General features: G+C 45.7%; 1 protein-coding gene across 1 annotated transcript in view; it reads left to right on the top strand.

The window, feature by feature from the left end:
- Nucleotides 1–27,436, top strand: part of LOC126169628 (uncharacterized) — a 194,401-nt gene that overhangs the window by 54,338 nt on the left and 112,627 nt on the right. Inside the window, exon 3 of the mRNA XM_049920657.1 lies at nucleotides 2,304–2,433. Coding sequence (XP_049776614.1) covers nucleotides 2,304–2,433 — 130 coding nt within the window. The remainder of the gene's footprint in view (nucleotides 1–2,303; nucleotides 2,434–27,436) is intronic.

A 27,436-nucleotide genomic window follows, 5' to 3' on the forward strand; every position in this document is an offset into this window, starting at 1 on the left:
CTGGGATTGGAAGACTCCTTACCCTCTCCCTTAAAACCCACATCCTTTTGTCTTTCCCTCTCCTTCCCTCTTTCCTGATGAAGCAACCGTTGGTTGTGAAAGCTTGAATTTTGTGTGTGTGCATTTGTGTTTGTTTGTGGGTCTATCAACATGCCAACGCTTTCGTTTGGTAAGTTACATCATCTTTGTTTTTAGACATATATGCACATATCTACATATGTCTACACATACATATGTACGTATACTTGTGTAAATTTGCGTACATACATATGATGATAGTGATAGCCTACATACTGGAATTTTGCAGTTCAACTGCTGCTAGTCTCTGACAGATGGTGGAAGGTGACACACAATATTGCAAGCAGTCCATTATTTGTCCTCTGATAACAGGCACTTATGTGGTGGGGTTATAATGTGTGTGGTGCACAATATGACAGTCCTCCCTTGTCACAGTCAGACATGGCCAACTGGATCTTTGACGAGTATGCCTTCCCTCACGCCCCCATGCAGTCCAACCTCAGGCCACTGTCACGTCTGAAAGCCCCACAAATCTAAATGCTGCGCAATCTGACCAGACGATTTAGAGACCCACAGTAAAGTCCCTTTGAAAAGCTTGTTAAGTGCTGATAATGCTGCTTCACTATGTATGCGGCTTCTCCATGGTCTTCACAGTGGTAACTCAACATCTGACACTGTTCATGTCCCTTATATTTCCTACCAGGCTTGGTAATAACCCTAAATACTCTGGTGGCTGTTTAACCTGTCACAGAGAATTGCAACTCTTTAATTATTTACATACCATCTCCTACCTCCCCCCCCCCCCCCCCCCCACCTCCCCTCCATGGTGTGTATGTGTTTGAAGTTCATTGATATCTAACCATGTCTTCAGGGTGCTTCACTTTTTTTGTCAGGAAGTGTATTTGTGGAAAATGCCAAGGGATCAAACAAGATGTCAGATTGACTATGTCTTAATAAAGCAAAGGATCAGAAATGAAGCCAAGGACTGGAGGAGCTAGACGAACCTTGACTTTAGTATCACTTGATGTTAAAGAACGTAAAGAGAAAGCAGCTGAACTGTTGGAACATAGACAAATTGAAGATATCAAAAGCTTAGAAGCCCTTGCAAAAAAAAAAACTCCAAGGAGTTACTGGTGTTGATAACTGATGGCGTGGGTTTAAAGGAAATTAGTAAAGGCAGCAGAAAAGATACTAGGACTGAAATAGGCAGTAAAGAACCTGCCATAGGTAATATATATGATACTGGAATTAATAAAGAAACAGTGAATGTGTAAATATGTTGAAAGTACCTCAGAAAAATTAACGGGCAGTGCAGAGAAGCTTAAGAAGAAAGGGTAGAGGATACAATACATGCCATGATAAAAATACTAAAATGATACTGGATAATGTAGATGCTACACAGTGACTATTAAATAATGACTTTAGGGAGCACATAGCAAGGAGCACATTTATTAGAGATGAAGAAGTAATAGGTATATGTACACCATCGATGGCAATCGTACAGGAATTGGGCCAAAAAGTCTACCAAGATCCATCAGAGTCATGTATAAAATTTCTGAAACTTTGGAAGTTGTATTAGAATTTGAAAAAATGTAATTATTAGAATACAAGGAAAGCAAGAGTGAATGGGTATATCAATCACTGCACAGTCAGTCTAATATCAAATGAATGAAAAATACTCCTGACTATTTTATTAAAGATTGTAGGAAAAAATTTAAAGTGATTTAGTAAAAGACTAGTTTGATGTGTGGCTTGGCTGTTTCTTGGATAGCTCGGTCATTTGTCTTAAAGCTCGGCTGTTTTAAAGCCAAGGAGCTGTAAATCTGAGCAGTGGTAAAGCTGGGGGTTATAAAGTGTATAACTATTGAACAGTGCATAGTTTCTGTTGTTTAATATTTCAATACTCATAAAGTATGTAACTAAATATAACATAACTAATATGAAGCAAATGCTAGAATAGTTCACTTGATCAGATAATGCTTGACATGAGGAAACAGTGAACTTGTTTTATAATTTTATGAAAAAAAAGGATGGCGTGAATCACATAATTTTTTACTGTAGTGATATAATTACAACAAAGATATGTGGTTTAGACTACTCTGTGTTCATAAAATGATATCATTTTTCTTTTCCCAACTGGGCTGGTAAACCATCCGTTCATGAGCTAAGATTTCATAACACATATAACTGTAATCTTGCTTATTATTACTGCGTCTGAAAATTTAAAAGTGTGTCTAATCTATATAAAATTTGAGAAATTAAATATGATATTCTTTTAATTCCAGAATGTTCGTCAGAAGATACTTGACATAATGTCATCAGAATGTCAAAAAGAACATAAAAAACCTGAAGAATGTAGTAAGAAAGTAGTATCTACTACAGATGTGGCTTCAACAAATGATAGGTGGTTTGATGGTAAGTGGAATCAAGGACATTGCCTTGTACAGATATTTACATACAGTTCTGTCATGGAAAAAAATGTTCATGCAGCAGCTGAAAGTCAATATTGCGAAATTTTTGTTGAGAAATGTTTGTATGGTAAACAGGTAAACTCTTTCATATTATTTTGAATCCTGAAGGTTTTGTTTATGACATGAGTACAGACTTAGCATTTTTAACACTTTGTGCTGATGTAGTTTGTAGTTGCCGTCACCTGCAGACTGGGTAAAATCAGTTTTTTAATGTAATTTCATATTGCTGTACAGCTCACTGTTATTGGAATTCCAAAACATTTATATGTTTATTGGACTTTTTACGTTAAGTACTCAAATTTTGGGGCCAATAATTTAAAATTTGAAGGCACCATTGAAATTTCAAGTCAGTGATATTTATTGCAAAAAAAAAAAAAAAAAAAAATTGTAGAAGAATTACAGTACTGTTATATACAATGAAACATGTTATTATTCTCTAAAAAAATATCTACAGAACACTTGAAAAAAAGAAAAATAATAATAAGCATAAGTTCAGTATACACAATTTAGCGTTCATAGTGGACAACGGTTTGATAAACTTTGAAGCAGGGGGAGATACACAACCCAACATTACATTTGGTGCAGTCATATGAGGGGTCCTTTCTTCCAGCCTTTACTGTTAAACAGGAGCATAATTCATAATATAAAATTCTGGGAAGCTAACAAAAAAACCATTCTCAGCAACAAAATCTGAAACAAATCTTGACTTACCGCTATTTTCAGACGACGTATAATCTGAATCGTCATCAGACAGCCCTGTTTCACCATCTGAAAACTTGTCAAGGACTTCATAAATCATTTGCTCCAAACTTTTGTCCTGTTCACTGCACATATGGAAAAGAAAATCAACACGAAAACACTCAAAACAAACGAAACTGACAGGATACCAGTGCCAGACAGTGTCTATGAAGTAAGCTACAGACAAAGTCTTTCATAAATACAAGGTATTCCACTGGGCTCGCTGCTGCCATCTAGCGCTCACAGTTGAAACTATGAAGCCTGCAGACCACTCAGACTTCGCGGGAGTCATAAATATACGTTTGACGCCACAGAGAAACATTGTAACTGCTGAGACGTAATATTACGTCGTCCACACAATTCTGTTTCGTTCTGAAGACGTAATATTATGTCGACTGCACGCTAAGTGTTAATAACTTACTGTATTATCAAATCTACTGAATCTGATTTCCAAAGTAGTTTACTTTTGGATGATGACATAACACAGGTGCAAAAGATGAAACATCCCATGTTAAGTAATTGCGTTATTTGATTGTAGTTAGACATCTGTTTTCAGGACCACTAATTCCTTTGTTTCATCTACCAGAACTCTTCTATGCTACTGAACTGTACCAGATAAATCAGCTGCCATTACTACTACAATGCCTGTCATTAAAAACTCTGTGTGACCAACATTTATAGCATCTGGTATATTTTCATCCCCTATCCAAGCTAATCTCATGTCCAATGGTTTCAGCTGGTAAAGGCTTGACATGGGCTTGGCAAATGTGTGGCTCATCAGTTCGGAGTTTGTCAGCATCATCAGTCCTCTGCAGCTACAATCTCTAAGTACTTCAGTGACCACTATAGAATGTCGTATATTGTATGTTACAGAAAGTGTTGATTTGACCTTAACAATCTAGGCTATGAAGAAGATACAAATCTGTTACTCCCCCTCCCCAGCTGAATGTCGTATATTGTATGTTACAGAAAGTGTTGATCTGACCTTAACAATCTAGGCTATGAAGAAGGTACAAATCTGTTACTCCCCCTCCCTGGCCGAAGAAGTGCCCCCCTTCTTTGGCCGAAGAAGTGCCCCCCCTTCTTTAGCATCTGCTGGTGATCGGGCTCCCTCCCTGGAACCCTCTCCCCAGTGTCTCTCAGGCCAGAAGACTGTCACCATGACTCGACCACGAGGCGCACTATCTGTGCACTCTGAGGTCGCCCGGTCTCTTTTGTTCCCCGATCTTGCAGATGCCTGTACTCCTTCTGTGTCTTGCCCTCCTCCACCTCAGAAAGAGAAGAAGAAAAAACGTAAATCCCACGACAAGGTGCCCCCGGAGGTGCCAACTCCTCTATCGTAACCAGAGTCTGACATCTTATTTATGGATGTCACCCCACCCTTGTCGGTGACGACTATTGATAAAGTGACTTGACCTTCTCCTCAGCCCCTTCATGCCTACCTTGGACTCACGCCACACGACCGTCCAGTGGAACTGCAACGGATACAATCATCATCAACCGGAAATGCAACGTCTTGTCTCCTCTTATTCTGCGTTCTGTCTTGTTCTCCAAGAAATGCATTTCCATGATGACTACTCTCCAACTTTCCATGGTCATCGTGTGTTCTGTCGGAACCATGCTGGCCCTGGGATAGCATTTGGTGGAGTCTGCACTTTGGTTCGCTCTGATGTACTTAGTGACTGGATCCCCCTACGTACCACCTTGGAAGCGATAGCAGTTACAGTGCAAACGACTCCAGCAATCATCCTTTGCAATGTGTACCTCCCTCCAGGTCAGCCACTTGCTTATGTTGCACAATCTACCTTAATCCAGCAACTCCTGCCCCCGTTTCTCCTCCTTGGGGATTTCAATGCCCACCATCCACTGTTGGGGAGTGTCACTTAAATGGGGCAGGGTATCCGGATCAACCAACTTATGACAGACTTCGATTTGTGTCTCCTCAGCGATGGTTTCCTTACCCAATTCAGTGCCGCTCATGGCACCTTCTCTGCTATCGATCTCACGATCTCCTCCCCTGCCCTCGTGGCTTCCCTACATTGGTCATCCCATCATGATCTTTGTGACAGTGAACACTTTCCCGTGACACTTTCATTCCCCTGCTGCGCCAGGCAGACAGGCCCTCACATTGGGCATTCTGCAGTGCCAATTGGCCTTTATACTTGTCTGCTGTCCGCTTTGACACCTCCCACTCGAATTCCATTGATGTAGTTGTGCAAGGCATCTCTGTCACTCTTCTTCATGTTGGCACTGCTCTCCCTCTCTCCACGAGGCTCCCTTGTCATCGGCCAGTCCCTCGTATGTTTCCTTCCTGGGGACGTATGCCTTTTCATAGCAGGTTTGGTCAAAGCTCTGTAGCGTTCTGGGCTGCCAGCAACATTCAACTGTCCAGGGTCTGAACCTCCAAGGAGCTCTGTGCACTGATCCATTGGTCCTCGTGGAACACCTTGCGACACACTTTATGATGGCATCGTTGTTCGCTTCCTACCCTCCTACTTTTCTCCAGCAGAAATGTAGAGTTGAACAGACCCCCCTCCATTTCATCACGCACCGTGTTGAGCCCTTTAATGCACCTTTCGATGAATGGGAATTGGTGCAGGCTCTTAGGTCTTCATGAGACACAGCCAGAGGGCCAGATTCCATTCACAATCAGATGATTCAACACTTGGACATTCCACAGAGGCAACAGCTCCTCAGGGTCTTCAGTCACATATGGCTAACGGGTGCTTTTCCGTCACAATGGTGAGACAGTATAGTTATCCCTGTCCTTAAGCCTGGGAAAAACCCACCACTGTAGACAGCTACCGCCCCATTAGCCTTACAGATGTGCTTTGTGAACTGCTCGAAAGGATGGTCAACTCCAGATTATGTTGGGTACTCGAATCTCAGGGCCTTTTGTTGCTGTATCAGTGTTTCTTCTGGGCAGAGTGATCTCCAAATGACCATTTACTCCGATTGGAATCAGCCATCCGACGGGCTTTTACTCACCACTGGCACCTTGTCACAGTTTTCTTTGATCTACATAATGCGTGTGACATGGCTTGATGCCATCACATTTCAGTTACCCTCCATGACTGGGGCTTCCATGGTCCCCTTCTGATTTTTATCCGTGGGTTTTTATCTTACTGGCTCTTCCAGGTCCACATTGGCACTTCACTCAGCACCCCTCAGATTCAGGATAATAGTATCCCACAGGGTTCTGTGCTAAGTGTCTCACTCTTCCTCATTGCCATAGATGGGCTTGTGACCTCTGTTGGGCTTCTGGTTACCCCGGCGTTGTACATTGATGGTTTTTGCATCTCCCACTCGGTGGCACCTGCTGAGTGCTAGCTCCAAGGCGCCATCCAATGGGCCTCTGCGTGGGCTACCGCCCATGGCTTCCAGTTTTCACCCCTCCAAAATGCGGGTTATACATTTTTGTTGGCGACCCACAGTACATCCTGATCCAGAACTTTATTTAGGGAACCAGCTCCTCAATGTTGTAGCACAGTCCCGTTTCTTGGGCCTTATTTTTGATAACAAGTTGACATGGCTGCCCCACATTCACCACTTAAAAGACTGCATGCATGAAGAAGCTTAATGCTCTCTACCTCCTGGCCCACACATCATGGGGTGCAGACCGTTCCGCTCTTCTCCATCTTTACCGTGCTCTGGTCTTGTCCAGACTCAATTATGGTAGTCAGCAGCTGCTTCCACATTGAAACTCCTTGACCCTGTCCATCATTGTGGGGTGTGTCTGGCTATTGATGCCTTTTGCACTTGTCCTGTTGTTAGTCTCCTCACAGCAGCAGGGATTCACCCTGTACACATCTGATGGAGCCAGTTCCTTGTTTCTTGTGCAGTCGCCATTCGCCAATTCCTTGACCATCCTGTATACCGTGTGCTCTTCACCAGTGAGGGATGTCTCCCTCCTGAGACCCACCCACGAGTGGGATTGCGTCTCGCTACCCTCTGCTGGGATCTTCATCTGCACTCACTGGACTGCACCCCGTGTCTTTCCTCCCATACCACTGTTTTTTGCCATTTACGCATTGTCCATACCTGGCCCACCCATTGTTTCCTCCTATATAACGACCCACCCCCACAACGTGGTTGTGGCGCCAGATTGACGATATCTCACATATTGGTGGCATGTCCCCTTCTTTCGACTCTTCATGCTAAGTATAGTCTTCCTGCTTCCTTAAATTTAATATTAGCAGATGATCCACGGATGGTTGACCTGGTCCTCGGTTTCCTCCGTGAAAGTGGTTTTTATTTCCAGATATAAGGTTCTCGTTTAGTCTTGGAGCAGGGGTGGGTTGGTTGTGGTTGGGACTTCTTTTGCAGTCTTCACGGTCTGTGACCCCATGACCACCTCCCCCCTCCCTTTTTTTCCAGTTTTTAGATTTGGTCTCACCTTTTATGCTTTTACTATGTGTGTTTAATGTTCATTTTTTTATAATTTGACTCCTCTGACTGAATCCGCCCACTTTCAGCAGACCCTCTCTCTTATGTAACCCACTTTGGAATCACGGGACTGATGATCTCGCCATTTGGTTCCATACTCTCTCAACTAATCAATCAATCAATCAATAAATCAATCCACCTCTTCCTCCATCTGTCTGTCCACCTCTTCCACTGTCTGTCCGTCTGTCTGTCCATGTCTTCCTCCCGCAGTCTGTCCACCTGTTCCTCCCACCTTCATCTGTCTACCCTCCAGGGACTCAGCATTCTTTTGCTGGGTATGGGCTTGGCGACCTCTGGTAAGTGCCGCTAGCCATGTGTTACCATAAACTCCGGGCATTCTTCAATGAGCACTGTGCGCCGTGGTGGTGGAATGTGTGTTTCACAGAACGGGGTCCTTGGTTTCACTACCTGGACTGCTAGGAAGGTGCACACTTCTGCAAAAGCACCTCAACCTCAAGGTGTGCTATATGCTAATGAGGTGAGTGGCTGTTGAGGTAAAACTGTTTCTAGTGGGAAACCTCTGGGGCACCTGCCGCCCTCCATTTGTACAAGGCTTGCTCAGACATACAGGGCTCTGCCGGGGTCGACATTTGTCTCTCTAGTGTCTCGTGGATCCCTGTGGAGTGGTCTCATCAAACGACTGCACCTGAAGGGGTGAGTATACCGAGTTACTATGTACATCCTCTCATCGAAGAGAGCTCAGTCAGTCAGTCCCCCTGAGAAAAAGTCTCAGACTTATTGTAACAGGGCTTTAGTGTGCCATAACACTTTCATTCTAATAAAGAGAACAGGAGGAATCTTTGAGAAGGTCTCCCTTTTCTGCATTGGCAAGACATTGGAGGGTGTTGCTGGGTCTCTAAAAAGTTGCTAAGGACTTTGTAATGGAACATTTCTAGTTGAAACTGCTAATTCAAACCAAGTATCTAATGTTCTGGGATGTAAGGCACTGGGTGACTACCCAGTCGAGGCTGAGTTGCATAACACCGTTAACTTTTGTAAAGGCATGGTTATGTGCTTCAATATAATGGAGATGGACCCTGCAGAGTTACATGAAGAATGGAAAAATATGGGTGTCACGGAAGGAGTGCAGAACTATACGAGGAGAGTAAATGACACATTAGAAAAATCTGCAACATTTATTCTAATGTTTAGCATTCCAGAGTTACCTGAACACGTCCTTGCAGGCTATATCAGTCTCAAGGTTTGCCCTTTGTTCCTAACCCGATGCGATGCTTGAGATGTCAAAGATCTGGCCATACCACTATGGGATGTAATGGGAGGACTATGTGTGGTAATCGTGGAGGCTCAGCTCGCGAATCAGGCAATTCTTGTCCACTTCCTCTGAAAAGTATCACCCAGTGTGGAGCAGGAAGAGTGAGGTCTAGATGAGGAAAGGAAAATTCAGTAGCTGAAAGTCATGAGATGCATACTCTATGGTGAAGCTAAAAAAGCTTTCAAAGCTATGACCTCCAATTTTTGCTACTTCTGCCATGAAAATCCTAGCACTACTTAACATCACAGTGTGTTCTTTATATCTTCCACTTCATACTACAGACACACTGAAAGGACTATTCTGGGCACTCCCACACCCAGTCCTCCTTTTGCCTTATGAGGGGGGGGGACTTCAGTGTGCACAATGTGCTGTGGGGCTTGGCTACCACTTGCTCCCAGGATTGAATTATCAAGTGACTCATCAGTTCTGAGAATGTTTGCCTTTTGAACTCAGGTCAGATGATACACTTTCCCACAACTACAGGGTCTTTTTTCAGCCATTGACATGTATTTTTGCTCCCTAGCTATTGCAGACTCAGTTCAGTGGGAAGTGGCTGTAAATTTACATTCTAGTGACCACTTCCCAGTGTGGGCCCGTCTGCTGACTTGGACAGCAAACAGGAAACCATGAAGATGGATGATTCAAAGGGCAAATTGGTTGCTGTAGTCGACAGGCTATTTCTGAAAAGGAGGACGGTGGTCCAAATCACTTGTGAGATCCAACAGCCTGCTGCAGAGTCCATCCCCCAGTCTAGAAGTCACCTCAGATGACGACCTGTACCTTGGTGGAATGACGACTGTTGATTGGCAATTAGAGCCAGATGAACAGCTCTATGGAACTTCAAACACCGTCCATCTACAGAAAACTTTCATGCCTTTAGATCTATGAGAGCACATGCGAGGTGAGTGTCAAAAGAATGATAGCGGGATTTCTGGAAGGAATTCCATTGCACAAGTTTGGGAATCGATAAGGCAGATTTCAGACAAGAGCAGTACACATCCTCTTACGGGCTTGTAAGAAATGGGGTCTTTGTGGACACACCTTAAGACTTGGCTCAGGTTTTAGCTGAACACCTTTTTTACAGTCGCTGCATCATCTCTGTAGGACTACGGAGACAAGGGAAACTCCATTCTCTGTGTGGGAAGTGGAATGAGCTCTGTCTGTGGGCAGACACACTGCTCCAGGACCTGAAGAGCCTCATTATGATATGCTCTGACATATGTGACCTGAAGCGAAAGGACGGTTCTTCTCTTGTTTCAGTCAGATCTGGTTTGATGGACAGTATCCCATGATTTGGAAGGAAGCAATATTAATTCCATTCTGGAAACAGGGCAACGACTATAGCACCTAGCTGCCATCTCGTCTGGCTACTCAAGTCCCGAGCTCACCTGAGATGTTCCCAGTGCTGTTTCAGGCACTACCGTTCTGCCCTTGACAACTTAATTGTACTGGAGATGGCGATACAGGAGTCCTTCTTACACTAAAACCATTTGGTTTGTGTTTTTTGACCTCGAAAATGCCTATGATACTACTTTGGAGGTACAACATCCTTTGCCAACTTCATGAGTGGGGACTATGTGGACGTCTACTGCTTATTATCCAATCCTTCCTCCAGGGCCGGTGCTTTTGTAATTGCTTTGGTGATGCCTTGTGTGACTGCTTTGTTCAAGAGAATGGAGTCCCCTAAGGCAGTGTACTCAGTGTCACATTGTTTGGCATTTCTATTATCAATGGCATTTCCTCCACAGTCAGGAGTCCTGTCGAATGCTCTTTGTTTTTGGATGTCTTCGCAGTTTTCTTCTCTTCCTCTGATCTTACAATGACGACGAGGCTGGAAATCTGGACCAAGATAACAGGTTTTCAGTTCTCACCAGAGAAGACTGTGTCAATTTTAACCATCCTCATCAAAGTTTTAACCAATCAGTGCTCACAATGGGGGAAAATATTTTTCGTTTTTCAGGAAACTGTACTATTTGGGTTTATTATTTGACTCAAAATTAACTTGACTCCCACACCTGAAAGACCTATGAAGAAAGGGCTTCCAGTCATTGAATATTTTGAAATGCCTTAGTGGAAAATCATCGGGAAGTGACTGGTCTTGCCTCGTGCAATGTTATAGGGCGTGTGTTCAATCACGTTAAAATTATGGCTGTGGATCTGTGGATCAGCCCATATTTAGTACTCTAGATATTAGATGCTGTCCACCATGAGGGCATTCGGATATTGACTGCTGCCTTTTGGACCAGCCCAGTTCAGAATCTGTGTGCAGAGGCTGTTTAACCACCACTCTATATTTGGCTTGACAGACACTGAAACTCTCAGCATCACCTCAGTCATTGGCATCTAGTGCAGTGGTCCAATCTAACTTTGAATGGCTCTTCAGGAATTGGCCCTGTGCAACTAAACCATTCAGGATATGTGCTGCTGATTGTTTCGAGGATCTTGATGTATCAGACCTTCGAATACACAGCCAGGAATGGAACGTGTTGCTGCATTGATGTCTTCAGAGGCCCATAGTAATTTTATGCTTAGCATGGGATAAGAAAACTTTTACTCCATTTTTACATTTTACAACTTTTTTTTCCTTCCATTTTAAGTACATACCACAGTTTCATGGTTTTTTTATACGGATGGATCCCAGCAAGAAAATGTCCTCAGTTGTTTTGCTGTTTTCCCTGATGGGGTTTTCAAAGTATGTCTTCCGGAACAATTTGCAAATTATGATTCGGAGTTATACGGCATTCTGATGGCACTGGAGAGGATTTGCAGACATATCTGTACAAGGTTCTTTGTCTGTTCCGACTCGTTTAGTGTGCTACAAGCATTTCACCAAATGCATCTAGTAGACCAGTTGATTCACATTCAAGACTACTTACAGTGGCTCTAACACCAGGACAAGGTGATGATCTTTTGCTGGGCATCTGGCCACATTGGGATAAAGGGAAGTAATATGCCCGACAAAGCAGCCAAGGAAGCATGTCGGTATGGTGTTATCTGTCAGTGTCCCATCCCATCACACATCGTTATTTCATTTTATGACAGACAAGTCATGTGTCAGTGGGAGACTGAATTGTTGAAGTTGACAGAAAGCAAACTGCGGTTGCTGAAATAGACCACACAGACATGGTGAACTTCATGTCAGCCTCGCAACTGGAAGGAGGTTCTGCTTACCTGACTGTGCATTGGACATAGCTCTTCAACATATGGCTTCCTCCTCTAGCAGGAGGATCCACCACTCTTTGAGGTTTGTGTTGTGCCTCTTTCAGTTCAGTGTATTTTGGCAATGTGTATCTTATATACTGATATCAGGGCAGTCCTCAGTCTCGATGGAGATCTGTCCACCATCCTCGCTGATACTGATTCCAGTGTTACAATAGTGGTGACATTTTGTGAACTGTCAGGCCTCATCCCTGAATTAGTGGCAGGCAGACTTCAGTGGTTATAAACTGCTCTGGATTTGGGGACAGCCTCCATCCCCATCCATGTGGTTGGCATGCTGACTTTTCGTCAGAGCTATGATGACATGATGTTGAGTGCACCTCATCTAAAATCATCATCGCATCATCGTCATCCTCATCATTGTCGTTGATTCTGTCTCCTCATATCCTCCTCCCCCTCTCTCTGTTCGTTCCCTCCACCCTGCTCTCTGACCACATCTTCCTCCCCCCCCTTCTCTCTCTCTCTCTCTCTCTCTCTCTCTCTCTCTCTCTGACCATATCCTCCTCTACTTCTCTCTTTCCATCTCAACTCTCCATCTGTCTTTCCATCTCCACCTCCCATCTCTCTTTCCATTTCTGCTTATCCCTCACTCTTTCAATTTCTGCCTGTCCCCCTCTCTTTCCATTTCTGTTCCACCAGCGCACCACTACTCTACACCTTCCACTTGCCTCATGCAACTCACCCTCTTTCTGTCCATTTCCTCCTCCTCCTTCTCCTCCTCACTCTGTCCATCCCTTCCTCTGTCCATCACAAATTGTCCCCAGCCACGCTCATCGGTATGTGTAGCCCTTGCAATACAGTTCCATAAAGCAGGTTGATACTACTCCCACAACACACCTGTTGTGCAGGGCAGGCCACACATCAGGGACTTGAAAATCATTTGTTTGACCCTGATACACAGGCTACCATTCAAAGCAAGTCAAAAAAATATACCAGTACTACCCCAACACAGCATGCCTCTCACGCAGGGCAGCCTAATGTCATGGGCAGGAATATTATTAGGCTCCTCCACAAAGCAGGTTGACTCAGCAGGCCAATAGGATTCCCACACAACATGCTCATTAGGTGGGTAGTCTATACAGCTGGGACTCGGGAACAGTGTTTTTGCCCATATCTTTACACATATTGGCACTACAAGGTTATAAACCCCAAAGTGATGATACTCATGAGGCCAGCTGTTTCTGTGCCAAATTTGGTTGAAATTAATAAAGGAGTTTGGGAGGAGATCTTGGGGATACACACATAGAAATACAGATGGTTCAAAACCCCATTCATTATGGAAATATATTGGATCAAATGGCAACAATAGACCTGATGTATTTTGAGGATGGCCATATTGAAACTGGTATAGTGACCATGCCGCAGTTGTGGCAACAGTGATTATTGAAGTGCGAAGGACAACTAAAACAATTAGAAATTTATACAGGTTCTGTAAATTAGATAAAAAAGTAGTATCATATCTGAGTGAGGAACATGAAACATTTTCGACACAGACCAGGAGCATGTAGAGGAGCTATGGCTCGAGTTTAAAAGAATAGTTGACTTGGTTCTTACCTAGTAGGATAGTTCATAATAGGAGGGGCTGATGCACTCACGGTGGAGAGTTTCTAACATTTTGAGATATGGAGTCACTGTAAAGAAACTTGTAAAGAAACAAAAACTACTTCATAATAGAAGTAAAAGAAAGTGTAGGGCTATAGATAAAGAAAAGCTGAATGAAACACATTTGCGTGTCAAGAAAGCAACGCATGTAGCCTTCAGTGACTACCATAGCAGAATATTGTCAAATGGTCTTTCAGAAAACTGCCCTCAGGGGCTCAGCATTCATTTGCTGAGTAGGGGCTTGGCGACCCTAGGGGTCCTGAGCAGGGCACTGATGAGTGCCACCAGTTTCCTGTTACCGTAAGCTTTGGACATGCTTCAATGACACTGTGTGGTGTGGCAGTGGAACACTGTGTGTCATAGGGAATGGGGATCTTGGCTTGACTGCCTGGATTGTCAGGATGGTAAGAAACCCCCGAATCTCAAGGTATGCTGCACTTTGATTGGACGCGTAGCGATTGAGGTGGAGCAGTCGTTAGTGGACAACCTCTGGCGAACTTGCCGCACCTCAGATGTATAAGGCTTACTCAGGCATGCGGGGCTCTATCTGAGGGGACCCTTGTTTCTCTAGCTGTTTGTGGGACCGAGGTGAACACTTAAAATCATTATTATCTCCTCCAAGTGGGAAGGGTGTACCGCCTGGGACCATTCGCACCCAGTCCTCCAAACGAATGAGGGAGGCTAACCCTCCTGGTAACCTGCATCAGTTCAATTATAGTAACAGGGCTCAAGGAGTCATAAGTCAAAATGTGTTTTTGGTCATTAAGAGGAAGGACAGGAGGTTTGAAAAAGTGTCTCCCTTCTATATCCATAAAGGCTTTGAATGACTTGCTGGAAGCCTGAAGTTTATTAAGTGGCTGTGGAATGGCTCCCTATTGGTCAAGATTAACAGGGCAAAGCAGTTGGAACTACTTACAAAGACCGAAAAATTGGGTGAATATGATGTAACTGTCGAACCGTGTAACTCCCTTAACTGTAGCAAAGGTGTGGTCACGTGCCGTGACATTATGGATATCGACATAGCCGAACTCAAACAGGAATGGGCATTATAGGGGATAGCGGATGTAGAGCAAAGGATGCGTAGGAATAATGGAGAAATTGAGAAGACTGCCATCTTCATTGTGACCTTTAAACCTCCAACATTTCCTGACCGCATTATGGCAGGTTTCCTCCAACTTAGGGTTAGGCCTTATATACTTAATTCTATGCAGTTTTGGTCACACAGTGCTGAGAGTGATCACTTCCCCATCTGGATTCACCTGCCAGATGAGGTGGACTCTGAAAGGAAACCGCTGTGATGGGTCCTCGGTAGAGCCGATTGGACACTTCATAGCCAGTTGGCGCAGTTCGAACAGTGTGCAAATGTCGAGGCATGGGTGGATCTATTACCAAAATGATCCACCATGTCACTGCAGCATCCGTTCCATAGTCCACAGGACAACAGAAGAGGCAACCTGTTCCTTGGTGGAGTGTCGAATGCCGCTCTGCGATCAGGACGAGGCGTGCAACACTGTCTAGGTTCAGGTATAGGCCAACTGCAGAGAATCTAGCAGCCTTTCAGGTGGCGAGGGCAAAGTGTTGCCAAATTATTAGAGAGAGCAACAAGAGGTTGTGGCAACAACTCCTGAAGACCATCAATCATTCCACCAAAAGTTCCATTGTGTGGGAGACCATCAGGAGAATTTCTGGGAGAGGAGGCAGGTACCCCATGGCTGCTGTAATGGGAGTGGCACTCTCCAAACCAATCTGCGAGACATTGCCCAGACTATGGCAGCATATTTTGCCACAATTACTGCAACAATCAGTCAGGATCCAGGTTTCCAGTACCATAGAGTGGTTGCTGAGAGGTATGGTTTGGATTTACAGACTGCCTCTGATGAAGATAACTGCCCATTTCCCATGCAGGAGATGGATTCTGCATTGTTTGTGGCTCGTGACACATCCCCTGGTCATGACAGGATCCATTACAGGCTGCTGCGGTATCTCACAAGGTGAAACAAAGATATTCTCCTCGCACTCCATTTGGGTGTCAGGTTCCTTTCTCGACTCGTGGTGTGAGGCAATTTTAATTCCTCCTATAAAACCTGGGAAAGACCGTACAAAAGTACTGTCCAGTGTCCTTTCTTTGTGGATGACTTCTCTGTGTGTTGCTCTTCTTTTAGCCTCACGCCGACGACACGTCCGTTGCAACTAACTCTTCAACATTGAAGTATTTTAAAATGTCTTGGCCATAGTACATGGGGAGCAGACAGGACTTGTCTGCTCCGCTTTTATAGGGCATTTGCGTGATCTCAGCTCGATTGTGGAAGCACAGTGTATGGGTCTGTGAGACTCTCGTATTCAAAGATGTTGGATGTAGTGCATCATGAAGGGATTCAGTTGGTCACTGGGGCATTCAGAACAAGTCCTGTACCGAGCCTCTGTGCAAAGGCTGGTGAACCTCAACTTCACATTGAGCGACAACTACTTACAGTGCACCAGGCATATAAAACACTGTACACATCATACACATCCACCTACCATACCATAGCACAGCCTTCACTGGAAAGGCCTTTTTGTAACTGGCAACAGGCAATGAGGCTGTATGGGATTCGTGCACAGGACTGTCTTCTAGAGAAAGGGGTGGCCGGTGTTTCACATCACAGTGGGAGCAGATTCTCACCTCGGCTTCTCCAGAGGCCCAGACTTATTTTAGACTGACAGATTTTAAGAAAGATCTTACATCAGATTTTACATTTCAGTCTCTGTTGCTGTTTTAGATTTGCATCACAATTTCACAATAGTGTACACTGGTGGCTCCAAGCAAGGGAATTCCCTTTGCTTCTCTGTCGTGTTGCCGATCCATGTTACCTGCATTCTCCATCCTGATGAGTATACTGTTTTCTTAGTGGATTTCTACGCAATCCTGAAGGAACTGGAGCAGATGTGCCATATTTGGGGCAAACGGTTTATCATTTGCTCCAATTCCTTTAGTGCCTTACAATCGTTACAGAACATGTACCCAGCTGAGGAAATGGTTCGGCTGATACATAACCAACTGTACTTGCTCCAACGGCAAGGTAAACAGGTGTTGTCATTCTGCTGGGTGACAGGTCATGTAAGGATATGGGGAAATGAACAGGCTGATCGGACTGCCAAGGAGGCCTGCAGAGGACATGATGTGGCACAGTGTACTATTCCCTTGCAGGCTGTCGTTCTGCACTACACAGGAAGTGCATGCAGTTGTGGGACAAGGAATGGCTGGCAGTGACATCCTATATGCTGCAGTTTGTGAAGTCAGCAACCCAGCCATGGCATTCCTCCTGCCAGTTGATCAGGCGGGTTGAAGTGACCCTCACATGTCTTAGGATTGAGCGCTGCGCTCTCACACACAGTTTTTTACTGTGATGAGAAGATCCCCCATTTTGTGATGCTTGTGGCATGCACATCTTTATACACCATATTTTAATGGAATGCATTTTATGTCATGATACATGGGCAAAGCAAATAAAAACTTGTGGTCAGCCAGCCACATCCATCTGTTATATTGTTTTAGCTCCTTGTACCAATTTCTCCCTGTGTCGTTAATGTTTTACTACTGACGTAATACTTCATTTTGTGGTTCTGTGTGGGTACGCACAGTTTTCCAACTTTTGTTACCTGTGTTTTACGTGCTGTTTTATCTACCTGTTTAGCGTATTTTACTGACACTCATCTCAATCTGTTTTTGCACGGGTGCTGTAGACCTTACTGTTGTGCGCCCATACAAACATGTCCATGTCCATTTAGAAAACCTAAAGAAATTTGGTTGTGTTGACAAGTTGTTAGTGGCATCGTTTCCAGTCAGTTGCCCCCCTGTTGGTCCGGGGGTTAGAATAGGCCCGAGGTATTCCTGCTTGTTGTAAGAGGCGACTAAGAGGAGTCTCACGCATTTTGGCCTTTATATGATGGTCCCCTGTAGGGTTTGACCTCCATTTTTCAAAATTTTCTCGAAGAGCGAGCCAATTGAGGAAGGGTGCCTTACACGGTGCATTGTGTCCATCATGCATTGAGATCTTAAGCCCACTTTGTCTTCGTAGCATTGCAGTCCCGCCCATTCTCCATCACTTGGGTGAGGACATCTTCCTGGGTGCATTTTCCACAAATGCACTATGCAGTGTCACTTTCTGTGCCGACGATGACCATGGACTTCTTTGCACCTCATATCCAGCACAGTAGCCAGTCCTTTGTGGTGGGGCCGCCATGTACCCTGTTGGTTGTAGCCCCTTGCCAACACAGGGATCGCTTTGCTGATGCCTGCGCCATTAACTTCCCACATATGCCAAGGAGTAAATGCTCGTCACCCTGGATCATTGGGACTCCCGACAATGGCCATCCTGCCAGTTGGCCTTTGCTGCGGCTGGATGGCACCCGTGAGGAGCGCCCCTGGTCAGAGTGGATGGCATCAGAGCAGATGACACGCCATGAAGCATAGTACATCATCTCTTGCTGGTGGTCCACTGCCAGCAGTCTCTAATTGGGCAAAGTCTAACTTTAGTGCCAAGAAATATGACTGCAAGTCGTTCCCCTCCCTGGCCACACCATGGGAGGAACACCAGACTAAGGATGACAGTGAAGCTTATTTGCGCCTGTACCTCGTATGTACGAGAATTTATGGGGAATCTTTCATGTCCTTAAAGCCTCAGTTTTTTGTGGAGCATTTGTAAGACAAGTTTGGGGAGGTGGAGGGCTTGTCCCAAATGCGCTCTGGGTCAGTTTTGGTAAAAACAGCATCCTCAGCCCAGTCACGGGCATTACTCACTTGTGGCAAGTTGGGGGATGTTTCTGTTATCATCACGTCTCATAAGAGCTTAAATATGGTCCAAGGTATTACATTCCACAGGCACCTTCTTTTGCAGTCTGACGATGACCTGCTTGCCAAATTAGAATGGCGAGGTGTTCATTTTGTCCAGCGCATCCATCAGGGTCCGAGGGATAACCAGGTTGCAACCAGTGCCTTCATCTTGGCCTTCGAGGGTGACACATTGCCCAATGGTCTACTACTGTGATGTCATGCCCTATATCCCTCCCCCGATTCAGTGCTTTAAGTGCTGGAAGTTTGACTATATGCCTTCCCGCTGTACTTCCAGCCACACCTGTCGAGATTGTGGATGTCCATTGCATCCCAATACTCCATGCGCCCTGCCTTCCATCTGTGTCACCTGTTGAGAGCATCATTCACCTTGTTCGCCAGACTGCAGGATTTTACAGAAAGAAAGGAATATCATGGAATATAAGACCCTGGACCGACTGACATTCACTGAGGCTAAGAGGAAATTTGAATGCCTACATCCTGTGGCCATGACCACCTCATACGCTGATGCTGTGAGAGCAGTTGTCACCCCATCAGTTTCTTGAATCCCTGTAACCTCTCAGAACCGGGAGACTACACCTGCCCCCTTGATGGTGGGAGCACTTCCCTCCCTGTTGCGCATGCACCACCTACTTTGGGAGCAACACCCCCCACCCCTCCCAACCATCGGGCATCGGGGATTTCAGTCCCCACTTCTGAGCCAGAGAAGTGTAAGGCTTCTTTGGCTCCTCTCACTAGGAAGGGGTCCTTTGGGTCACTCCCTTACGAGGTTTCTGCTAGTGGGAAAGATATCACCTGCCAGTGGCTGAAGAACCCAAAAGCAGCTGGTTGTAGGGCTTCACACTCATCCTCAGTCCCGGAGATTGATTCAGTGAAGTCCTCCCAGCCAGGGAAACCCAAGGAACAGCGCAAGAAATCGAAAAAGAAGACCACCAAGAACAAGGAACTTGCAGTGGCACCCACACCACTGCTACCTACACACTCTACATCTGAGGATGGGGTGGAGATTCTGGTGTCTGCTGAGGACCTAGATCTCGCTGGACCCTCAGACACAATGGATGTACACTGATCAGGCAAAAGTCAGTGGCAGCAGATGACCCTGAGGTGTAAACTGCCTCATTTTAATGATCCATGCCTTCCCAGTCTCATGATGATGTCATCCTCCAGTGGAATTGCGGCAGTTTTTACCATTGCCTGGTTGAGCTACAGCAGCTGTTAAGCTTTAGACGTGCTTTCTGCATTGCCCTCCAGGAAACCTGGTTCCCAGCAATGCGGACCCGTGCCCTCCGCGGCTATAAAGGATATTACAGGCACTGTAGTGACTATAATCGAGTGTCAGGTGGAGTTTGCGTTTATGTTCTAAACTCAATCTGTAGTGAAACTGGGCCTCTTCAAACCCCTCTTGAAGCTGTGGCTGTCAGAATACAGATGATGCAGGAAATAACTGTCTGCAGTGTATATCTTCCTCCAGTTGGTGCAGAACCCCTGGCTGCACTGCTTGATCAACTCCCTAAACCTTTCCTACTTTTGGAAGATTTTAATGCCCATAATCCCTTGTGGGGTGGCATGGTGCTTACTGCCCGAGGCAGAGATGTTGAAATTTTACTTTCTCAGTTCGATCTCTGCCTCTTAAATACTGGGGTCGCCACACATTTCATTGTGGCTCGAAGTAGTTACTTGGCTATTGATTTATCAATTTGCAGCCCAGGACTTCTCCCATCTATCCACTGGAGAGCACATGATGACCTGTGTGGTAGTGACCACTTCCCCATCTTCCTCTCACTGCCCCAGTGTCAGGCCCATGGCCACCTGCCCAGATGGGCTTTAAGCGAGGTGGACTGGGAAACTTTCACCTTTGATGTTATAGTTGACTCTCCCCCACATGGTAACATTGATGTGATGGTTGTGCAAGTGACTACCACAATCATTTCTGCGGCAGAAAACGCGATCCCTTGCCCTTTAGGGTGCCCCGTGCGAAAGACAGTCCCTTTGTGGTCGCTGGTAGTCACTGAGGCAATTACAGAGCGTCTGTGAGCTCTGCAGTGATATTGGTGGCACCCTTCCCTAGAGCATCTGATAGCCTTTAAGCGGCTCTGTGCCCATGTCACCAGCTTATGAAATGACGGAAACAGAAGTGTTGGGAATTCTACGTGTCGACCATTGGGTGCCACGTGTCACCTTACCAAGTCTGGAAGAAGAACAGACGTATTTTTGGGTACCATAACCCAACAGGTGTTCCTGGTGTTACCATCAATGGTGCGCTACGTACTGACGCAAACTCGATTGCCGAGCACTTTGCTGTGCAGTATGCTCGAGACTCTGCATCGGAGAACTACCCCCCCCCCCCCCCCCCCTTCCCCCCAGCCTTTTGCACCCTCAAATGGTAGATGGAAAGGAAAGTCCTCTCGTTCACTACACGCCACAGTGAACCCTATAGCCCCATTTACGGAGTGGGAGTTCCTCAGTGCACTTGTACATTGCCCTGACACAGCTTGTGCGCCGGATTGGATACACAGTAAGATGATTAAATATCTCTTGTCTGACTACAAGCGCTGTCTCCTCGTCATCTTCAACCGGATATTGTGCAATGGCGTCTTTCCATCGCAATGGCAGGAGAGCATCATCGTTCTGGTGCTCAAACCCGGTAAAATCCTGCTTGATGTGGATAGCTATTGGCCCATTAGCATCAGCAACGTTGTTTGTAAGCTGCTGGAATGTACAGTGTGTAGGCAGTGGGTTGGGTCCTGGAGTCATGTGGCCTACTGGCTCCACGTCAGGGTGGCTTCCACCAGGGGCGCTCTAGCACATGTAATCTTGTGTCCTTTGAGTCCGCCATCTGAACAGCCTTTTCCAGACACCAACACCTGGTTGCCGTTTATTTTTTATCCACACAAAGCGTATGAAATGACCTGGTGACATCATGCCTTGCCACATTATACGGGTTTGGTCTCTGAGGCCCCCTTCTGATTTTTATCCAGAATTCCCTGTCACTCCATGCCTTCCGTGAACAAGTTGGTGCCTTCCATAGTTCCCCCCATATCCAGGACAATGGGGCCCTGCAGGGCTCTGTATTGGGTGTATATCTATTTTTAGTGGCCATTAATGATCTAGCAGCAGCTGTAGGGCTGTCTGTCTCACCTTCTCTGTATGCAGACGACTTCTGCATTTTGTGCTGCTCCACTAGTACTGGTGTTGCTGAGTGGCACCTACAGGGAGCCATCCACAAGGTGCAGTCATGGGCTCTTGCCCACGGCTTCCAGTTCTTGGCCGTTAAGTCATGTGTCATACACTTCTGTCGGCATCGTACCATCCACCCAGAACCAGAACTTTACCTTAATGACAATCCTCTCACTGAAGTGGAGACTTATTGATTCTTAGGACTGGTTTTCGATGCCTGATTGACTTGGCTACCTCACCTTCATCAGCTTAAGTGGAAGTGCTGGCAGCACCTCAAACTGGGGTGCAGATCGCTCTACTCTGCTGCAGCTCTACAAAGTCCTTGTTCAATTCCACCTTGACTATGGGAGTCTGGTTTATGGTTCGGCGGTGTCCTCAGCATTGCGTGTACTTGACCCAATGCACCACTGTGGTGTTTGCCTAGTGACGGGAGCTTTTAGAACAAGTCTAGTGACCAGTGTCCTGGTGGAGGCTGGAGTCCCTCCATTGCAGATCTGACATGCACAACTGCTCGCCAGTTATGTTGCACACATTCGTAGTTCTCCTGATCATCCGAATTACTGTCTCCTTTTTCCACCCGCGGCAGTTCACCTCCCACATTGGCGGCCCAGGTCAGGGCTAACGATTGTGGTTCGTGTGCTATCCCTTTTGTCTGAACTGGAGCCCTTCCTGTTACCACCTCCCATCCAGGTCCGTCCGCATACACCTCCATGGGGTACACCTAGGATGCAGATTCGTCTGGGCCTTTCGCATGACTCTAAGGACTCATTTACTCCTGCCACTCTCTGCTGTCACTTCCTCTCTATTCTTGACGTGTTCCGGGGCTTTTAAGTGGTTTACACCGACGTCTCAATGGCTGATGGTTATGTTGGCCTATGTCCACAGAGGCCATTTGGAACAGCATTCCTTGCTCGATGGCTGCAGTGTATTCACTGCAGAGCTGGTGGCCATCTCTCGCACACTTCAGTATATCCATTCAGCCCCGAGGAATCGTTTCTTCTGTGTACTGACTCCTTGAGCAGCCTGTAAGCTATCAACCAATGCTACCCTCACCATCCTTTGGTAGCATCCATCCAAGAGTCCATCTTTTCCCTGGACTGGTCCCGTCGTTCAGTGGTGTTTGTGTGGACCCTAGGACACGTCGGCATCCCAGGCAACGAACTTTAAAACAGGCTGGCCAAACAGGCTATGTGGGAACTGCTTCTGCAGATGGGCATCTCTGAACCTGACCTGCGTTCTGACCTGTGCCGTAGGGATTTTTGGCGTTGGGCGATGGAATGGCATAACAGTAGACACAACAAACTGCGTGTCATTTAGGAGACTACAAATGTGTGGAAGACTTCCATGTGGGTCTTCCCCCTAAGGTAAGTCTTTCCGCTCCCGGGATTGGAATAACTCCTTACCCTCTCCTTTAAAACCCACATCCTTTTGTCTTTCCCTCTCCTTCCCTCTTTCCTGACGAAGCAACCGTTAGTTGCGAAAACTTGAATTTTGTGTGTATGTTTGTGTTTGTTTGTGTGTCTATCGACCTGCCAGCGCTTTTGTTTGGTAAGTCTCATCATCTTTCTTTTGGAAATGGAAAAAAGAACACATTGACACCGGTGTGTCAGACCCACCATACTTGCTCCGGACACTGCGAGAGGGCTGTACAAGCAATGATCACACGCACGGCACAGCGGACACACCAGGAACCGCGGTGTTGGCCGTCGAATGGCGCTAGCTGCGCAGCATTTGTGCACCGCCGCCGTCAGTGTCAGCCAGTTTGCCGTGGCATACGGAGCTCCATCGCAGTCTTTAACACTGGTAGCATGCCGCGACAGCGTGGACGTGAACCGTATGTGCAGTTGACGGACTTTGAGCGAGGGCGTATAGTGGGCATGCGGGAGGCCGGGTGGACGTACCGCCAAATTGCTCAACACGTGGGGTGTGAGGTCTCCACAGTACATCGATGTTGTCGCCAGTGGTCGGCGGAAGGTGCACGTGCCCGTCGACCTGGGACCGGACCGCAGCGACGCACGGATGCACGCCAAGACCATAGGATCCTACGCAGTGCCGTAGGGGACCGCACCGCCACTTCCCAGCAAATTAGGGACACTGTTGCTCCTGGGGTATCGGCGAGGACCATTCGCAACCGTCTCCATGAAGCTGGGCTACGGTCCCGCACACCGTTAGGCCGTCTTCCGCTCACGCCGCAACATCGTGCAGCCCGCCTCCAGTGGTGTCGCGACAGGCGTGAATGTAGGGACGAATGGAGACGTGTCGTCTTCAGCGATGAGAGTCGCTTCTGCCTTGGTGCCAATGATGGTCGTATGCGTGTTTGGCGCCGTGCAGGTGAGCGCCACAATCAGGACTGCATACGACCGAGGCACACAGGGCCAACACCCGGCATCATGGTGTGGGGAGCGATCTCCTACACTGGCCGTACACCACTGGTGATCGTCGAGGGGACACTGAATAGTGCACGGTACATCCAAACCATCATCGAACCCATCGTTCTACCATTCCTAGACCGGCAAGGGAACTTGCTGTTCCAACAGGACAATGCACGTCCGCATGTATCCCGTGCCACCCAACGTGCTCTAGAAGGTGTAAGTCAACTACCCTGGCCAGCAAGATCTCCGGATCTGTACCCCATTGAGCATGTTTGGGACTGGATGAAGCGTCGTCTCACACAGTCTGCACATCCAGCATGAACGCTGGTCCAACTGAGGCGCCAGGTGGAAATGGCATGGCAAGCCGTTCCACAGGACTACATCCAGCATATCTACGATCGTCTCCGTGGGAGAATAGCAGCCTGCATTGCTGCGAAAGGTGGATATACACTGTACTAGTGCCGACATTGTGCATGCTCTGTTGCCTGTGTCTATGTGCCTGTGGTTCTGTCAGTGTGATCATGTGATGTATCTGACCCCAGGAATGTGTCAATAAAGTTTCCCCTTCCTGGGACAATGAATTCACGGTGTTCTTATTTCAATTTCCAGGAGTGTATTTGCTTTGACATCCGTATTACAGTCTTTAATATTTTGCAGTATTTCTTATAATGTGCTATAGCATCAACATTGGAAATGTTTCGGATTGACAGATACAGTTTTCTTTTTGTTTTACAAGATACCCCTATTCCTCGAGTAATCCATGGCTTCTTTGTAGACTTTGCTCTAACCTTGGTAAGTTTTGGGGGAAAGCAGTATTCGAATAAGGTAAGCACTTTATTAGCAAAAATGTTATATTTTTCATTCATGCCATGAGCACTGTAAACATCAGTCCAGTGAATGTCTCTGAGGAGTGTCCTAAAATAATCAATTTTTGGCTTACTGATGACCCTCTTGAGCTCAGATTTAACAGATTTTATATCCTGTTCAGTATTAACATTTAGCAGAAGGAACTGCATGTCATGGTCTGAGAGGCCATTGACTATTGGTTTTGTAATATAATTTTGTTCATTGGACTTTTCTATAAAGATATTATCAATGGCTGTTTGTGAGCAAGTGGCTATCCTAGTGGGGAACTTTACAGTGGGAATTAAGTTGAATGATAGTGTTACTAACTCAAATAAAATCTTATTGGGAGAGTCTTTAATGAAATCTACATTGAAATAACCAGCAACCACTATTTCTTTGTTTTTGGTTGTTAAATGGGCCAGTACAGCTTCAAGGTGGTTTACAAACAGATTAAAGTTACCTGCAGGTGCTTGATATACACTTAATACTATGAAGGATTTTTTGTGAAATTCTAATTCTGTTGCACATGCTTTCATATGCTGTTCTAGGCAAAATTTATGAATGTCTATGTTCTTAAATTTATGACAGTTCCTGATGAATGTGGCAACTCCTCCTTTCTCCATTTCTGATCTACAAAAGTGAGATGCTAACCTAAACCCTGTAACACTTAAAAGTTCTATACCAGTGGTCACATGATGTTCAGAGAGGCGGATTATGTCAGCTGGGTTAGAAGACTCTAATTCATCTATGCAGATAGTTAATTCATTAATTTTATTTCTCAGTCCTCGAATATTTTGATGCAATAACGATAGCTGACGTTTCACATTGACTGAGTTAAAATTGAGTGGAGTTAAAATATTTGCTGACAGTTGAAAATTCTTAACCAATGGCTGTTTATGCTGATGTAATAAGCTGGAATTATGTTTTTTGATTTCTTTCTCAAACTGAAGGTTTGTCTCAGTCCTAACCTCTCTTAAAATTTGCTTTCTTTCTGTCCTCCCTACCCTAAAAAAGGGTCTTTTCTGAATCCTATAACCACTGGTATTTTACCACTCATGACAGTGCCTCACCCCTTTAACTTTCCTGCTATTTCCCCAGCCAATTTACCCTTCCCCTTCCTGTTGAGGTGAAGGCCATGCCTAGTATAATCCCACCTACTGAGAGAATCAACATGAACCACACCAATGTGTGACCCCGCACCCGACATGAGCAGCCGTTCCAGCTCCAAATTAACTCTCTTGACAGAAGAGTTCAAATGAGGTCGGTCATGGCGCCCAAGAACAGATACAAACTCAACACTAGTATGCTTCGATGCTGATGCAATCTTTGCTAGGTCACACTCTATACTGTACCCAAGATCTCTGTCAATACTGTTACCTGCCCCACCCACTATAACCACGGTGTCTTCCTTAGTGAAATCTTTGCAAAGTGATCCTAAATCCTCTGTCACCTGCTCCAGCCCAGCACTAGGTTTAAAAAAATTGGTGACCTGGTATTCTGATCCTAGTTCATCCTGCAAAAGTTGGCCAACACCTCTTCCATGGGAACTACCTAACAACAACACTTTCTTTCTCTTTACTGATTTCCCTACATTCTTACTTTTCAATTTGCTGCTGAAAGTTTGTTGTGCCCTGTCTACATCTGCAACTGCTTGAGGCTCACCAGCTTCTAACTGAAGCAACAGGTCAAATCTATTTTCCACATTCACCATAAAGCTGTCAGACAAAGTTCTAGGCCTGTTCCTCCTGTTGCCTGTTGCCACTTCCCACCTCTCTTTACCCTTCTCCCTCCTTAACCTGTCAAGATCTCCCCTGGCCTTGTCTAACTCAGCCTGAAGAGCGGCAATTTTCCCCTCCTGTTCTAGTATCTTCCTATCTCTACTACAAAGCCTACAAAACCACTGATGAGTCTCATTTACTTCCCCTATTCCCACGCCACTACAGTCACCCACATGGAAAAAACTACAGCACCCATCACACCAAAGCCCCGACCTAACAATTCTACGGCAAGTCAAGCCGTTATTAGGAAAGAGACATGTATCAAGCTATCAGGCATCATCCAACTGGGAACTAATTACATGTGGGGTCCCACAAGGTTCCATTTTGGGGCCCTTACTTTTTCTTATGTGTATCAATGACACTTCATCAGTAACATTACCAGATGCCAAGTTTGTTTTGTTTGCCGATGATACAAACATTGCAATAAATAGCAAATCAAGTGTGGTCTTAGAAAGATCAGCCAATAAAATATTCGTGGACATTAATCACTGGTTCCTAGCCAATTCTTTGTCACTAAACTTTGAAAAAACACACTACATGCAGTTCAGAACTTGTAAGGGGTGTCCCAAGAGTATATGTCTAACATATGATGACAAGAAGATAGAAGAAGTGGACAGTGTTAAATTCTTGGGATTACAGCTTGATAATAAATTCAACTGGGATGA

Source organism: Schistocerca cancellata, chromosome 1 (assembly GCF_023864275.1).
Source record: "Schistocerca cancellata isolate TAMUIC-IGC-003103 chromosome 1, iqSchCanc2.1, whole genome shotgun sequence".
Taxonomy (NCBI): Eukaryota; Metazoa; Arthropoda; class Insecta; order Orthoptera; family Acrididae; genus Schistocerca; species Schistocerca cancellata.